Below are 15,679 nucleotides of genomic sequence, written 5' to 3'. Positions count from 1 at the left end.
AACCAGGATTTTAGTTAGGTGAGAGTGGTGTGTGCAGCAGTGTCAGGCTTCTGACACCCAAGGAGTGCCCAGCTTCTTTAACTCCAGTGCTGTTAATGGGGACATGTGAAACTTCTGTTCCTCTCAGCTTTTTTCATGAGCTTTTCCTCTCATGGCTTGTCATGTTGTCCCTGCAGAGCAGGGCCATGTCTGGAGTGGCAGCTCCTGTGCTGCTGTGGCTGGTATCCATAATGCATAACAGGTCTGTAAAGATGTGGATCACACTGCAGTGGTTCATGGACCCTTCCCAGGCTAATTATTGTGTCCCGCCTCGCCTGGGGGGAGCAGAGGGAGTTAATACTTCAGGCACTGTTTCCCAGTTTGAGCTGGGCCTGGGAGACTTTGAAGAGATTGGTATACAGATTTAATAAGAATCTGTGGTCAAGCTTTTTGGGAAACTCTGTAAGAACTCTGGAGGGCAGGTGTCAGCAGAGGATGGGGAGTTTGCAATTACTTCAGGGTTCTGCATTTGCTCTTGTATCAAAGTGAAAATCCTCCCCCCTATCCCTGTGCAGCAGAAGGAAAGTCTGGCTTTGCAGCCACCTCCCTCTCTTGCTAAGAAAAGCAAGGAGCTGACAGGCAGGAGTGTGCCTGAGCTGTGAGAGTGTGGGCTGATGACCAGCATTAAGGCATTGACATCTGCATCTATCCAAGTGCTGGAGCATGAGGAATGCTCTGGCACAGCTGCAGGCTGAAGCGGTTTCCTTGGTCTGATATGCTCTCTTAAATCTCAACCTCCTGCTGGAGCTTCAATTTGCAAAACACTATCATTGTGCCAGGGATTTTACTGTCCCCTGTGCAGTATCTCAATGGCATCATCTGGCACAGCCTTCCAAGGAGGTTTGAGTTGTTTTGGCCAAGTGTGGATTGAATGGAGAAGTCAAGTGGCTTCTTATCTCTGCTTTGATAAGAAGAGATCAGCACGTTCAGCATGAATGTGCCTGATCCTGAACAACATCTCTCTTCCATAGCTGGATCCAACTGAGGCTTCAGCTCCATGCTTGCACTGGCAGTAGGCAAGGGCAAAGGGTTCTCAAATCACAGCTCCTCCTGGATCATCTTTTGGCTTCTTGCTTCTGAAACTGTCCAACCAAGGAACATCTCACCAGGATAATCTTTCAAAGCTGCTAGGAATATAAGAAAACCCTGGAAGGTGAGAGTATTGGAGACTAAGGCCAGTTTCAAAAGTGTTGACTGTACTTCAAGTTCTTAGGGGGGAACTATGCTCTACATAAGCAGCATTACTTTCATGGATGGTGAGTGGGCACTGAAATGAGTGGGAGCTGTGGGCCTTGAGGACAAAATATGCATTGCTGGGGAAAGAATCTGCAGTTTAGAAGACTGGATGCACCCCTGAGTAGCCAATGGTTTGGGGTACCCTTTTAGCTGTGAGAGATGTAGATTCAACCCCTGCTCAGCCTGTTGCTGGAGTCAAGACCGGGCAGCATGTGGGTCCATCTACTCTACTACTCCATACTCCCTTACAGCTGCAGGTGTCCTGTCTCCAGCTCTCTGTAATGCTGCCTTCCCTCTTCCAGCTGAGGAAGGATGTGACTCTGCCTTTTGTCCTCTGGGTCACTATCCTGCCTATGCCGTGAATCCGGATGGAAGGTGGGCTGGAGACTTTCTTTGCTGTGTTTGTTGTCAAGCCTCACTAAGGAGGAAGTGAGCTTGGGAAAAGGCCACCAGTAAAATGGGAGCGTAAGGGCTGGCTCAGAGGTATTCCAGGAGCTTGTTAGGCTCTACATGGCAGAGGCTTCCAAAGGGGAGGATTGTACTAAGAGAAAGTGGATTGCTGTGCTGCCACAGCGTGCTGCTGTTAGCACCAAGTGTATCTGCTGGCTGCACTGGGGCATTATTTGGGTAGCTCAGCCCCCAGCTCTGCTTCTCCCTGCCTGTTTGGCTCAGGGAGAAAAACACTACCTTTCTGCAGTGCCTGTTCTTTGCTGCAAGACGAGTTATTCAGCCCTCTCTCAGCTTGTCACTTCCTCTCACAATCTGCCTTTGAATGTAGCCAGATGGTCTGTACTCGCCCACACTCCACGCAGGCACCTTCAGCTCCCTGCACTTGGATAATGTGCTCGTCTGACCTCCTGGTGGTCAGGTTTGTAAAGAGCCTTTAGGAGATGGTAAACGTTCAGGTGTGGTAGAGGATGGATGTGGGAGGGAATCTGGGAGTGACAGTTGTTTTCAGACCTGCACCAAGAGCCTGCTTGACAGCCTGGCATGTGTGGGCAGGGAGGGTCTCTGGCCACATCCCTGTGAGCTGTCCACGTGGACAAATTCCCAAAGCTAAAGCTCTGGAGCCTGTTGCTGCGCTTGGGCACCTGACCTATCCTATGCAGGTCATCTTTATCTGCAGTGCTTAGTGCTGGTCTAGGTTCCTGACCCTGGACTTCTGTCTAGAGCCATTCAGCCGACTTCTGACACAGAATCTGCACCACCAGCTCAGTTGTGTTCATTTCAGATTTGGGTTTATTGGAAACTTTCAGTGCTTATATGGGTTTTACAAATGATCTGACACAACATAACAGTAAACTGTTGTCTTCTCTTCCTGGTGTTACTCAAGTGCTTCCTCTGCTGCCAAATGCTTTTCGAGAGAGCTTTGCCTATCTTATGAGGGGGAAGTGATTCCATCTTCCTGCCCTTATGCTGTTGCTAAGACATTCTGTATCTGAACTGCACTGTCTGCATTATGCTGCAGGTTAAGGTTAAGTAAGAAACCTTCCATTTTAATCATGTCAGCTTTAGCTTATATAAAAAACACATCTGCCTTTTTCCTGGATTTTTGTCTTTTTTTCTTTGAAGTACTGTATCAAGTGAAACATCCCAGACAGACTTGCACAATACACCCTGAAATACTACAGTTAAACAGCTTGGGAAGTGTTTAAATCACAAGACAATGAGGCTCATAAACTTGGAATCACCACTTGCTGCCACAGTCAAAGCACTGTGCTTGTGAACTGGCCAGTGCTACCAGCAAGGTAGTCCCTCAAAAAAGAATCCAGGTTTTAGATTATCCATATGCCATGCAATGATCTGGATCATTAGCAAATATGGTTTCCATAAACAGCTCTTCCCTCTCCTCCTCCCATCCAAACTTTTGTGGCACAGTTAGCCAGAAACTGTGCTCTGGGTGGCCAAGTTTGCAGCAGTGGTTGGGGGTCAGCTGACAGTCAGGTCTGTCTGCTCTTTGAGTGAGCTCTCACTCTATAGAGTACTGGCAACAGAAATGCACCAGGTTACTGCTTAAGGAAAAAGTGGTGCAGTTCAGTCCTGTGCTTCCTTTGGCGGAGGACTCCCGTTAGTGCCGCAGCTCTGTGTGTGGAAATGGCCTTGGCCTCAAACACACCCCGTGCTAGACTTTGGTTACCTAGGCCTCACAGCCACCAGCCAAGACACCCTTACAGAGGCTTCACATGAGGAGCTTGTGGGGAATGACCCCGTGAAGTGCAAAGTGAAACTGTCAGATAAGCTTCCATATATGCTTAGTTTACAACAACAGTGACCGCAGGGAGCTTTCTTTGGCTGTCACTTGGCAGGCCTTCTTCTTGGACTTGTGTCAGTCAGCAGGGAGATAGCATTGAACAGAACTGGTTGTTTGTCTCCCTTCCATCTCCTTTGACTCTCTTTTGTCAGGTTTGGAAGTTGGGGAGAATTTCAGCTACTCTCCTCCGTAGCTGGTTTCTCCTTTCTTCTCTCTCCCTTTCCTTTTTCATCAGCAATGGGTACTGCCTCCATGCCTTGAATGCATTCAGTATAAGTCTCCTTAAAGAAATTAGAGACAAAAGGAACAAAGTGACAATATGCAGATGTGTACAAAACACAACAGGTAATAAAAAGATGACTTCTATTTGAGGGGGGAACTCCCCTAAAACAGCTGTGGGATATAGTCCTGCTGTTAGCCAGGGCTGTGACATGTTAAGCATCTAGGTGCAGATTGCTCCATTGATATGTCAATCGTGCTGGGGAAAAATAACACATTGCCCCTTTTCTACTCCTCTCCACCAAGAATTTTGCTCCTCCCTCCGACAGAATTCATTAGCTGCTGTTGACTTAGCACTCTGAACAGGAAAGGTGTTTCTAGAAGAATAAACAGAGCCTCTGGAAGAAGTTTCTCCAGGAAAAATACAGGCTCCTTTGGTCCAGACCAACCCTTTGGGAGTACAGGCAGCTGGGTTCCAATTCTTATTTGATTTTAATCACCCCACCAAAGATGCCCTGCCCTGGCTTCCCATATGGGTGATAGGGAATAACAGTCCTGTCTAAAGAACAGTTTGCTATGACAATGTCTGAACTGCCTTTTATCAGTGAGCAGAGGAAGAGGTAATGAGGAACAACAGGTGATTACACTCCTAATAGGAGGTCATATGTAGAATGAACCCAGTCTCTTCCTGCGTCTGAATTTCTCCTGGTTCCTCCAGTTTGCTGGCTTGTTAATGTTAAATCATGCACCGTTCGGATCTTACTGACCCAGCAAGCTAGAACAGGTTTGCTTTACCACATAAGAGGTGAATTTAATTTAATTTTTCTTCCAAGGTGCTGCAGATCCTGTTTGGGCTATGTACAGACACAGCTTATTCATGACTGCATGCAGCTAACATGCTTTCATAATGAGGCAGGTGAGCATGCTTCAGTTTTCTGCTGAACTTTGACAATAGCTTTTTCTTCCTGTTAAAATGCATTTTATGGGACAAGGAATGGACTGGGTGTGTCCAACTCCAGTCATGACTGGTAGAACTATCTGTTTTAGTTCTCACTGCCAAGTCAGGCTGACGACAGCACAAATTGAAAGACTCCTTAAGTAGGATTTATAGTTGATCAACTTTGGATTTGTGAACTAAATCATCTGCTGTGGACAAAACAGTACTATGTAATTCCTACACAATCATTTGGCTTGCTATAATTGTACTTAAAGATTTTCCTAAGGCAGCTTTTAGCAGAAGCTGCATGGTCAGATCTGTTAATCAGCTTAGAAAGTTTCAGCTACTTATCTGCTTTCACTGTATTCTCTTTCAGCAGATTTAAAAGTCCTGTGAAGGGTACCACTACATTTTCTTTTCCAGGCTGCATGGAAACAGCATAAACCTCTGCTGATGTTTGTCCATATTACAGAAGCAAAATACCAGCAGTATAGAACCTGTTTCATGTGCTCTTGGGGAGCAGATTACTGACCTGTCAAAAGTAATCCCTAAAATAGTCTATTGGTATATTAAATCTAAGTAAAAAGAACTGCTGCTGAGGGTGTATGCTTACTTGTTACTGTGTTCAGTAGCAATCTTCAGCTTCTCCCATAACGTCCTTTTTTCCTCCATGATAAGATCAAGCCATGCCCGCAAGTACTTCCTCATGAGGCAGGCTGCATGGAAGGTACTCGCTCTCTCCTCCTGAGTGGAGAGATAATCCTTGTACTAGGGAAGGAGGACGACAGAGAAACAGGTAAGAATAGCTTCTTTTTTTTTTTTTCCCTCCTCTTTCTCCCAACCTCTGACCCAATAAACAGAGACAGAGCAGTGGTGAGACTGTGGCAGTGAAGGGTCGTGGGCACAGGAGAGGAGGACAATCAGCAGGGTGAGAGAGTGCAAAGGTGGAGGAGTAGTGTGTAGGAGAAAATTCTGGGTGGAAGAGAATGATGGAGAGTGAAGAGCTGAAAGACAGTCTCTGGAGAAGGGAATATGTTGCTGGAATGGAGACAGTATAACTCAGCAAAAGTTGTACTACAGGTGTGTGAAGTGAGGAGGGTGTGGTGAGGGGAAACTGTGGCAGCAGCCAGCTCTCTTGGTATCATTTCTCCACTTTGGTGCAGGCCAACCTTTAGCCAGTTCCTGAAGCCCCATCTCAGTAACATATGGGAATAGAAGTCCTCAGCCTGAGACATCTTCTCCATGAGAGTCTGCTGGGTGTCCTGAAGCCAAGTCATCAGGCATTTCCTCTGCAGGCCCAAGCAGTGGTGCCTTTGTGCCACCTGAGTGAAGACAGCAGAGACAGCAGCTGGTTACTTGGACTACTGACTACGTAAGTATAAAGCTACAGAAAACCAGATGCACTAGAAAATCACCTCAGCTTTTTGGGGCCCCCAAAATGCAGATGTCTGACAGCTGGAATAACCCCCCCACAAAAAGAGGGGTCAGCATAAGGAACAAATCCAGTCTATCAGGCCACTGCTGTCACTTCTAGAGAATATCCTTTTGAATTAGATGCTCAGTTTAACATATTGTAAATGGAGCAGAGGCAGGGCCTGTAGCAGTTTAGGCCAACCCTGTCCATAATGCTGACCAGCAGGGTGGACATATGGAGCAGCTTGTATCCCTCTACTTCTTCCCAGCTGGAGGCCTGTGTGCATTTGGTGAACTACTGTGAGTAGCTCCAGTTCCAGTGACTTCAATGGACGCTTGCCAGCTTAGCCCTGGGCTCTGGCTAAATCTTCAGGATATGGCTGAGTGTTAGTGTACCTCTGGTAAGGCACGTCGATCCAGTCACGTACAGAAATGTTTCATTTGCAATATTCGTGCATCAAGGTCTCAGAACTGTTCTGCACAGAAGGATATGGACAGGATAGAATAGATTGCTGGATCATCACCTGTAGTGTCCTGCCACTAGCAGTGGCCAACTCTGCACCAGCAGCAACTCCAGAGACAGGGAAAGAAAGCCCCGATAATAGGCTGGGGTCAACAACTAACTACACTGGCTTGGTGGTGTCTTACTGATTAGCTTTGCTGTGGAGTAACAGAACTGACAGGCTCATGTCATATAACTTCAATTTAATTTTTTGGCCATATCACACTAACTTACCCTGTGTTATTGGCATCAAATCGTATGGCAGTTAGTACTGCAGACAAGTGGAGGCTAACAAAAGATGACTTCTCAATAGATTGAAATGCTTTCCTTTCTCTGTCCTTTTGGTTCCTGTTTAATCAGCTATAAATGAGGATGCCATCCTTGTGGGACTTGATGACTTCTCATGATTATTGTCAGATGGGCTGATTTAAAGAGCTAATATAGGGCAGGGTGTGCAGGGAGAATTTTTGCTTTTTCCGTCTCTACCCGATTTAAAAGCCTATTAAGGCTTCTGCTAAGTGCTGCATCTAGGAAGCAGCACTCTTTCTCTTCCTTCCGTGGCACCAGTCATTTCCTTTATCCTCAGCACTTACCACCAGTTTTTCCTTGGCTTGCTCCCTCAGCCTTTTCCATGGCACTATTCCCAGCTTTCTGAGCAGGACCTTCTCATAGTGATCTTTAGCCTTTTTCTGGAGCTGCTGCTCTTTCTCCAGCCTCCTCTGCTTCTCCAGTTCTTTCTGCAATACAAAAAGCAGTAGTTTTAATTCCCTCAGGATGAAGAGGATGTTAAGCAATTACAATAGATTATCATATCGGAGCTGGAGGTTCTGACCTGACAGGAAATGGGGATCTGCATCATCTTTAGGAGTGCAGACCAGAGATGACCCCATGTACTAGAACCTGTGTTTGAAAGCAAACTGTCTTGAAAATTCTCCTGGGAGATGACAGTGTTTCTGAACACTTCCTTGGGCCATGTATCAGCACTGCAGTTTGGTACTACTGTAGCAGACATGTCATCTGTGGCTACCAGGAGGGCTGATGTAGCAGGAACCTCCTTTTATGGACCTCCATCCATGTGGGGCAGGCTGATTTAGTGAATTTGGGGAGTGCAGCTTTCTGTGCTTATAAAACTAGATGGAAAACGCGTCCAAAAATTTTTCTGAGTTTATGCATGGACCCTACCACTTAATCTAGCCTATATTGTAGGGGAAGGATGTGGGTATTGTCTAACTGTATGATATTACTTTTGACCAATACTTAGGGATTTAGGTCAAACATTCTAAAACACTCAAACCAAGTAGAACAGTAGTTGCAGGTCAAATTCCTATAGGATTTAAAATGTGCTATTTGAGTTATTAGGACAGCTCATTCCAAGTAACAGTAATGAAGTGCAGCTATTCCTAGGCTAGCCCCAATGAGAGGATGGTTCTATTCTTCAGGTGGAAAGTCGCCCTTAATATAACTGTCAGGCTTGTTTACTTTTAAATTGTGTATTAGTGACTGGTATCATTGTGTACACTGGATGGGGAACACAAGTGAAAGGAGCAGTCTGAAAGCAGCAGACTGAACATGCTGCCCCTGTGGAGGCTGATGTGGCTGTATCTCAGCACCCGCTGGGGCCTCTAGTCCTGCTTTTCAGACAGACATTATGGTACTTCCTAGAGTGTTTGGTACACAGCCCTTCCCCTAATGTTGTCAAAAAGGGGGAAGGTGGTGAGTCTGTAGAGTAGGTGCTGTGCTCTACCCTCTCTGAGTTCTGTGTGGAACTCTGCTCTACTAAGGAAGACCTTCATGTCACGTTACTCTGGCTGCTGACCAAATACTAGCGGGTAATGGCTCTTCTCTATCCCTGCTAAAGAGAGAGAAACAAGTGAGGTGTTTGGTTACCAGCTTCTGCTGCCTTCTCTCCTCTCGTCGTTTTTCCCGCAGAGCTTCCTTTTCCTCAGCCTTCTTCCTCTGTCGCGCTTCCTCTTCAGCCTTCAGCTGGGCCTTAAAATGGAGAAAGGTGAAATTTAATTTGATTCATATGACCCTTACAGTGAACACAGACCTCTACGCTTCCCTAGTATTCCTCTAGTATTGCCCAGCACCTGAAACTTCAGAAAGAAGCAGACTTTGTCACATATTAAATATGATCTGTGCTCAACAATGAACTGCAGAGGGGAGAAGGAGGGACTGTTCTTTTTACTACCTATATCTATCTATCTACCTATATCTATCTATCTATCTTTCTACTACCTATACATATCTTTATCTTTCTTTGCCCTAAGTTATAGTATTTGTCCACTCTTCCCCTAAAAAAATGTAAACTGTACACCAAGTCATTAATTGGTAACTTGATCACTGAAGTCAGTTCTGAATCCCTGGGCTCTGTTCTCAAGTTTCATTTCTACATGCAAAGCAGCATTACACGTACCCAAATATTTCTTTCCCCAAACACTGAAAATCAAAGTTGTCTTGCTTCAGTACTATCATATTTGGCACAATATTCTTCTCTGAATATTTATCTCCTCTCCTTGCAAACCACACTCTGCTCTCATTTCACAAAGCTTCTGCTCTTGGTGTACACATCAAAGGCCTAAAACCCAAACCAACCATCATGCAGGATTACCATGACTGTGCTTGCTTTCTGATCTCTACAATTGTGGCACCTGCAGCTGAGAAAACCTAACCTGAAGTTGTCTGTCCACTTTATGGTTAAAGTGTTCTGTAAGGCTCGCTTCAGCCTCCTATGTATGTGAATATATCTCTTGCTTGGAGAAAGAGGAAATGCCTGTTGGTTTAGGATCCCAGTTATAAGCTTTCTAATCCTAATGCAACTTACTAGCAATGTTTTCAGTAACACCTTAATACCCTGAAGCTAAGAAGGCTCCTTTATTGGATGTGTATCACAGAATTTGTTTATTAACTATGCAAACATTGTCAGTATCTTCTCTTTTCAACAGAGATTTGGTAGAAAGATGACTTTTACTAGAGACTGCATGTCCTCAAGCTGTACGTGACCAGACAGGAAAGGTAGGGAGGGGAAACTCGCCACTGCCAGGTCCCATCAAGTGGATCTCTGCATGCACTTTCACACTTATCATTCTCAGCAAAGACAAGCTATGGTCATGGGTAGGTGTGAAAAAAGTGTTGGGGGTGGTAAGGGAGGCTGCTTCTAGAACTGAAACTTCAATATGAAGTGTCTGCTCACGATACAGCATATTCATTGCCATATGCAAAAGCAACAATACTACTTCTTTTGATGTGTGATGGACATCTGCTTTCTCACAAATTAAAAAACTCCTCCTTTGGATAAAGGGCTTTTTCTTGGTCGCTGACTCTGGGGTTAAATCAGCATTTCTTGTAACTGGAATGGTGTGAAAGACTGTATTTCATTTTCCGCTTCCATTACCAGTTTTTCCTCTGCTTTTCTTTGTTTGGCTTCCTCTAGTTTCCTCCTCTGTTCTGCCCGCTGAATTGCTCTCTCCTCCATCCCTGCAGAAACAGAGGACATAAGGCTTAGTGAAAATAAGCTATGGGACAATGGCAGAAGTTTGGTGCACAAGGATAACCACATCACTCTACTGCCAGGCCCGCACTGCCCTGGCACTGCCCGCACAAAGGGACTTGCCTTCCGCTGCCTCTTACGGCTGGCAGTGCCATGAACAAGGAACTTATAAATGCTTATGAGATGACTCAGGACTACTGCAATTACATTCACTCCACCCTCCTTGGTTGACAGTCACAGCCGTGAGGCTCAGTTATGAAATAAGCTGTGTTCAAAGAGTTTGTCCCTGTCTTTCCTGATTGAGGGCTGAGGCTCAGGGCACATGATTTAGCAGTGATTGCTATGAGGTCTCCAGGAAGCTCCAGGAAATTGCTTATTCAAAGAGCAATTTCAAGACAGAAAGCATCCTTGTCACAGTGACATAGGGATATTTGGTCCTGCTAGTGAGAAACTACTGCTTAATGCTTCTTTTGGGAGATAAATTGCAATGCAATGATCTTGCTGGCCATCAGCAAAGGTGTTACAGTGCTGATGTGACCACTCAGAACACACAGTGGAGTTGGGAACCTGTGCTTGCCTCCTCTGCAGTCACAAAGCACAGGCTGGAGAAATCGATAACTGGGGGCATCAAAGTGTTTTGAACACAATAGGTTTCCTCACAGTCTTTTCTCTTTCAGTTGTCCCAGGATCCTCTGCCAAGGAAAATCATCCAGTGGTAACTTATTCACTGAAGTTTTGGGAATCTTTAGACAAAAGCACTTGAGGGCTCTGAAAAATATGCTTACTGTCTCTAAGGTGTACAGAGTTCAGGTAAATCAGAGTGAGTGATGGCTTGGACTAGGTAGCATTGGAGCTCAACACAGTCAAAGAAAGGCAACTTCTAATGCCAAACTCAACTTCTAATACCAAACTCTGATGATCCCAAAACTGTTAAAATATCACAACAGTCATATTCCAGACAACCTTTAATGCTGATCATGACAACTAGTGTTTATCGTGTATGTGCTGTTCCAGTGTGGCCAGAGAAAGGGAGATATCTCACAAAAGGAAGGGATCTGGACCTCCTTCCCCAGCCTGGCTACTGTTGTCTCAGAAAACCTTGGGTAGGTACTTAATTCCTTTTGAAATCTCAACACCTCTGTCAAAGTCAGATGAAAATGACTGGTGAGTTTAAGCGTCTCTTGGATGTGTAATGAAGGGAGACTGATGGCAAAAAAACCTGTAGAGCTTCTCTCTCTGGATCTTGTCACACCAGAAATGATTACAAGTGTTTGGAGTAACTGCTACAACAGTGTACTAAGTGTGGATGTAAGGGTCTTGCAGTGACCTATGTTTTACATGACATGGGCATGAAAATAGGTCACCCTCTCACAGCACTGGTCAAGCTGGGAAAGAGTGTGCTGAGTTTTACTTACATACTATCATCAACCAGCAAAGCTGAGGCAAAGGAAGAGAGACATTTTGAGACAAACTGTTGAGAAAAGCAATCAGAAATGGTTTTTGCTATCTAGAACAATACCTTTCAGTATTGGATGAGCTGAGGTCAGCTGGTTGGAGGGCCTCCTGTCTTGCATTGCTACCCCTGTGTTTTCTGGCCCATGAGAATCAGGTGAACTATGAAAGGAAAGAGTTAAGAAATTGATCAATGAATGTGGTGAAATGATGTTTCACACCTACCACCTATGGCCTTGTAGTTTCTGTTCTCCATTTTGCTGCATTTTCATTCTGAATCCCTGATATACCTTTCTTCTGCTTGAAATGGGATTAATGATGCATCCTTGTAAAGGAACTGAGTTCCAGGGCTGCTGTATGTTCTGAAATACTGAGGATGATGTTACCTTTTTTCCTAACTAAAATAAATCCCTGCTGCTACTATGTGTGACACTGGTGTTGCTATTTCTAAGTGGATCCTGTATGGATCACGGGGTGTCAAGCCATTCCAAAAAAGGGGGAAGGACAGAGAACTATGGCTAGCCTGATACTATCCTTGAGGTTAAAACACAGCTGAGAGGAAGAGCAGATAGCACTAGTATGACTGAAATGTACCTGGCACATTCTGGCTCAACTTGAGTGGGAATGAGACATGCTGAGTAACTGACCCTGATTTATTGAGGGCACATACCTCAAAGGGATTGTATGCTGGCATCTCGATTGTTTTTCCTCTCTGGTTTGAGAAACAGAATTGTCAATCAGCTGGGTTACAGCTGTAGTTTGTGCTGCCTCTTCCTTATCTCTGCTCAGCCTCTGATTTTCTTGCAGCTTAAGGATCAGCTCTTGCTGTTTCTGAAGCTGCTGCCTCTGCTCCTCAATCAGACGTTGCTGGAAGGCGTGACGGTGCTCAAAACAGCTTCCATAAGAAGGAGATGTCTTTGGACCAAGTGCCTGAAACTGCTGGAGGACAGTAGCTACTTGATTCCTATACACAGCCTGGTCCTGGACACTCAAGGCTGCATGTTTTACAGTAATCTCCCAGACAAATTTGTGTTTTCTGCAGAAATGAGATGTATGAACAGTATCCCAACAAGAGTGGTCTCTAGTCTGATCAGGCTCCTTCTCTATGTTGCAAGTTTCAGTTGGCTGGAGAAAAAAAAAAAAAAAAAAGGAGGAAAATTTGGCATTGATTGAAACCAAGCACTCTTCTGCCCTTACTATACAGTGTTTTTTTTAATGCAAATCAAGTGAGATGCTTGAGAAGTAGGGTAATCTCAGCTATGCAATCTTTATTCAGTTCCTAGTCAGGCTAGAGGGGCCCCATTATGCACAAATGAGAGGCTGTGGGAAAGAACTGTTAAGGAGCTCTGTGCCATTTCACTGGGAGGAAGAAATCTTGATCAGGCAAGAGCTTTGGCAGGAATATATCCTGAATATTTTGCTAGGGAGCACATCTTAGGACAGCTTATTTCTGGAGGACTAGCACACTCCTTTTTGTACTTTGTTGCCTCCACTCAGCACTCAGATGTAGAGTAAAGGGACAAACAGTTGTTGAAGTGATCTACATGACTGAATGGTCCCTTTTAAAATGCAAGAGAAGTCTACACAGTGCTGCTTCCTCATGCCTCTTCTCCAGCCTTGATAAATAATACCATGAAACAGATGCACAGTGGGGAATGAGGCTGAGGCTTTTCTGACATGGTCATACTCTGAAGTGGCATCAGATATAATGTCTGCTTTCTGGTTCCTAGGTCAAACCCCAAATTCAGTCCCATTCTTCCAGCACAAATTTTATCAAAAATAAAACGGGCCTACTAGGAGAATATAAGCACTGAAGGAAATCAACTTTTGCTGACACTTAAGCAAATGAAAAGCTTCACATGAAATATGTGTGTGTGAGTTCTCATGCTGAGATCAGGATACTGCTGTAGTACAAGTTTTAGAGACAGAAAGAAAGGTCAGGATCCGACCTGACAAATGACAATTTAAGGAAGCAACCTCTGATTCTTCTCTCCTACCTCCTTGTGATGTGCATTATCCTAAAACAGCCAGTGACAACCTTTTTTTTCCCCCCACACTTAAATGCTAGAGAGCTGCACTGGCATGAAAAAAATTCTCTTGTCATGCAGTCAAGTTACTCTTTTTAAGTCTAAGCTGCCATCAAAGATGTAACTAATCTCTCAGTAAAAGTGATCTGGGGGTGGGATGCTCATTGCAACTCACAGTACATGAAGGGCTGTTCTCTGGCAGCACTAGAGATTATTTTTAAAACTCATCCATTGTCCTTCACATCTGCCTCTGATTTTTAGACTTCTCTCCTGAACAGTTGCAGGCAGGTATTGGGGTGTTGCCCTGGGAAAGAAGCCTTGCTCTGGGACAACGTGCTCTTTATTTCAGACTCCACAAAAGAAGTACTTTGTAAGAGTCCTGGGATGCCAACAGACAAAACTACATGGGAAGGATTTACCTTGTCTTGCTGCAAATCTTGATGATGGATTACTTCTGCTGTCCCAGGCTGGTTAACCTCCAGTGGCCTGTGCAGACCACCCTTCCCCTGTGACACAGCCTCCAGCAGCTGTGCCATCTTTCTCTTCGTCTCCTCCCTCTTGATCTGCAGCTCTCGCTTTTCCGTCTCTGCTCGGCTCCAGCGCTGCCAGGCCATGAAGCAGCAGCGCAGGAGCCGTTGCTGGTTATACTCTGCAGCCAGTTGGTTCTTCCTGAATGAGGAAGAGCTTGTGTTATGACAGGAGTAAGGCTTCTGCCCAGGCACAAAGCCCCATAATTTCCTGAGTCTTTTTGTTGCTTAACTCTGAAGGCCCTCTGAAGCTGTACAGACTTCCTCCAAGGAGAGTGAGAGGGCAAAAAGGATGCCTGCTATTTTGAATTAAGTCTCCCTAGTTCACATTTTGCTGTTCCTATGCCAATCCTGGGCTGTGGGATAGTTGCGAAAGAGGTATCGTGTTCCCTGGCCAGCATAGAGGAAGTGACAGTGTCTCACCACTGAAGCCTGCCAGACACCTGCAACAGCAAAATTTTCTCTGGATGACAGGGAATTCATCCAACAGCCTCCTTAATGAAAGGCACTATCCAAAATGATCGTTGCTATACTATTACTGAAATGGCAAATAAATATATTAATCAGGAATAAATTTGGCAACTCATATTCTCCAGAGTCCAGAGCAAGCCAGGGTGAGATTTCCAGGAAAAATACCTACAGAGAGAATGAGACACAGGCTTGTTGGAAAGGGCTAAAGCTCTTGTTTATATCTGTCCTCCTTTTCATCTGTGCCACAACGCCTCTGGCAGACTGCAGGCAATGTAGCAATTTTCTCCAAAAGCTGCTGTTTCCCTCCTGCTGGCTAACTGACAAGCTCCTTTTACAGACCCTGATCACTGCTCTGCCCAAATACTGCTGCAGTAGGAGGAATTCCACAGTATAGGGTCACTACCTGTTTTGATTTTGGAGATGAACTTCCAGTTGCTGTGTCTCCTGCTCTACTTTCTGGGCCCAAGTATAATTTCTCCAGGCTCGCAGGGCCTTCAGTTGGCATCTCCAATCAGCAAGGGCTCTGGCTTTTCCCATTTTGATTCTCTGCTCCAGAATGACTTTCAGCCAAGCAGAGAAATGTCGTTGCAGGCACTGCATGGGAGAGTTTCAGAAAACCAATGAGCAAGATACAGCCAGTCACACAAATGCTGATCCTCTCCGCCCTTCCCCTTATCTGACTTTCCTTTTTGAGATTCTTTTTGGAATCCTCACTTTCAACAATTACCTTGAGGGTAAAGAAGAAGTAATGCAGAGCATGTGCAGGTCTTCTACAAAAAGCAGAAAGGATCTAGAAAGACACGTCATATCATGTGTCTCTATGCTTTGGAGTGAAATGCACTTAGTTCACCAAGTGTAAAGGAATAAAATGGGTGAGGAATATAGAATTTCTAGAGACTGGGAAGATGTTTCAAAATTTAGAAAATGTCTAAGATGCTACAGCTAAGAATGCTTCTGTGAAGAAGTGTTGCTTTTTAAATTTTTTTTTTAACTTAGACAAAAATCAAGACACTTCCTAGAGTGAATTTATGGCACGGCCTCAGCTCATCCTTGTTCCAGTAGGAAGCCAAACCTTTCCCCTATTGTGTAATTAGACTTGATGCCTTTGGGAGTGA

General features: G+C 44.9%; 1 protein-coding gene across 3 annotated transcripts in view; it reads right to left on the bottom strand.

Annotated features, from left to right (window-relative positions):
* Window positions 1-2,491: 2,491 nt before the first annotated feature.
* CCDC191 (coiled-coil domain containing 191) overlaps window positions 2,492-15,679 on the bottom strand; it is a 21,595-nt gene continuing 8,407 nt past the window's right edge. For all 3 annotated transcript variants that reach the window (XM_027727635.2, XM_027727630.2, XM_039388435.1), the window contains 10 exons: window positions 14,968-15,158; window positions 13,986-14,235; window positions 12,210-12,664; window positions 11,607-11,701; window positions 9,992-10,074; window positions 8,485-8,586; window positions 7,191-7,334; window positions 5,852-6,004; window positions 5,296-5,450; window positions 2,492-3,807 (listed from right to left, as the gene is read on the bottom strand). In XM_027727635.2, coding sequence (XP_027583436.2) covers window positions 3,675-3,807; window positions 5,296-5,450; window positions 5,852-6,004; window positions 7,191-7,334; window positions 8,485-8,586; window positions 9,992-10,074; window positions 11,607-11,701; window positions 12,210-12,664; window positions 13,986-14,235; window positions 14,968-15,158 — 1,761 coding nt within the window. In that variant the 3' untranslated portion in view covers window positions 2,492-3,674. The remainder of the gene's footprint in view (window positions 3,808-5,295; window positions 5,451-5,851; window positions 6,005-7,190; window positions 7,335-8,484; window positions 8,587-9,991; window positions 10,075-11,606; window positions 11,702-12,209; window positions 12,665-13,985; window positions 14,236-14,967; window positions 15,159-15,679) is intronic.

The sequence above is a fragment of the Pipra filicauda genome, unplaced genomic scaffold (genome assembly GCF_003945595.2).
Source record: "Pipra filicauda isolate LSUMZ 115617 unplaced genomic scaffold, ASM394559v2 scaffold64_size3178608_pilon, whole genome shotgun sequence".
Taxonomy (NCBI): Eukaryota; Metazoa; Chordata; class Aves; order Passeriformes; family Pipridae; genus Pipra; species Pipra filicauda.
This window is presented reverse-complemented; position numbering and strand designations above follow the sequence as displayed.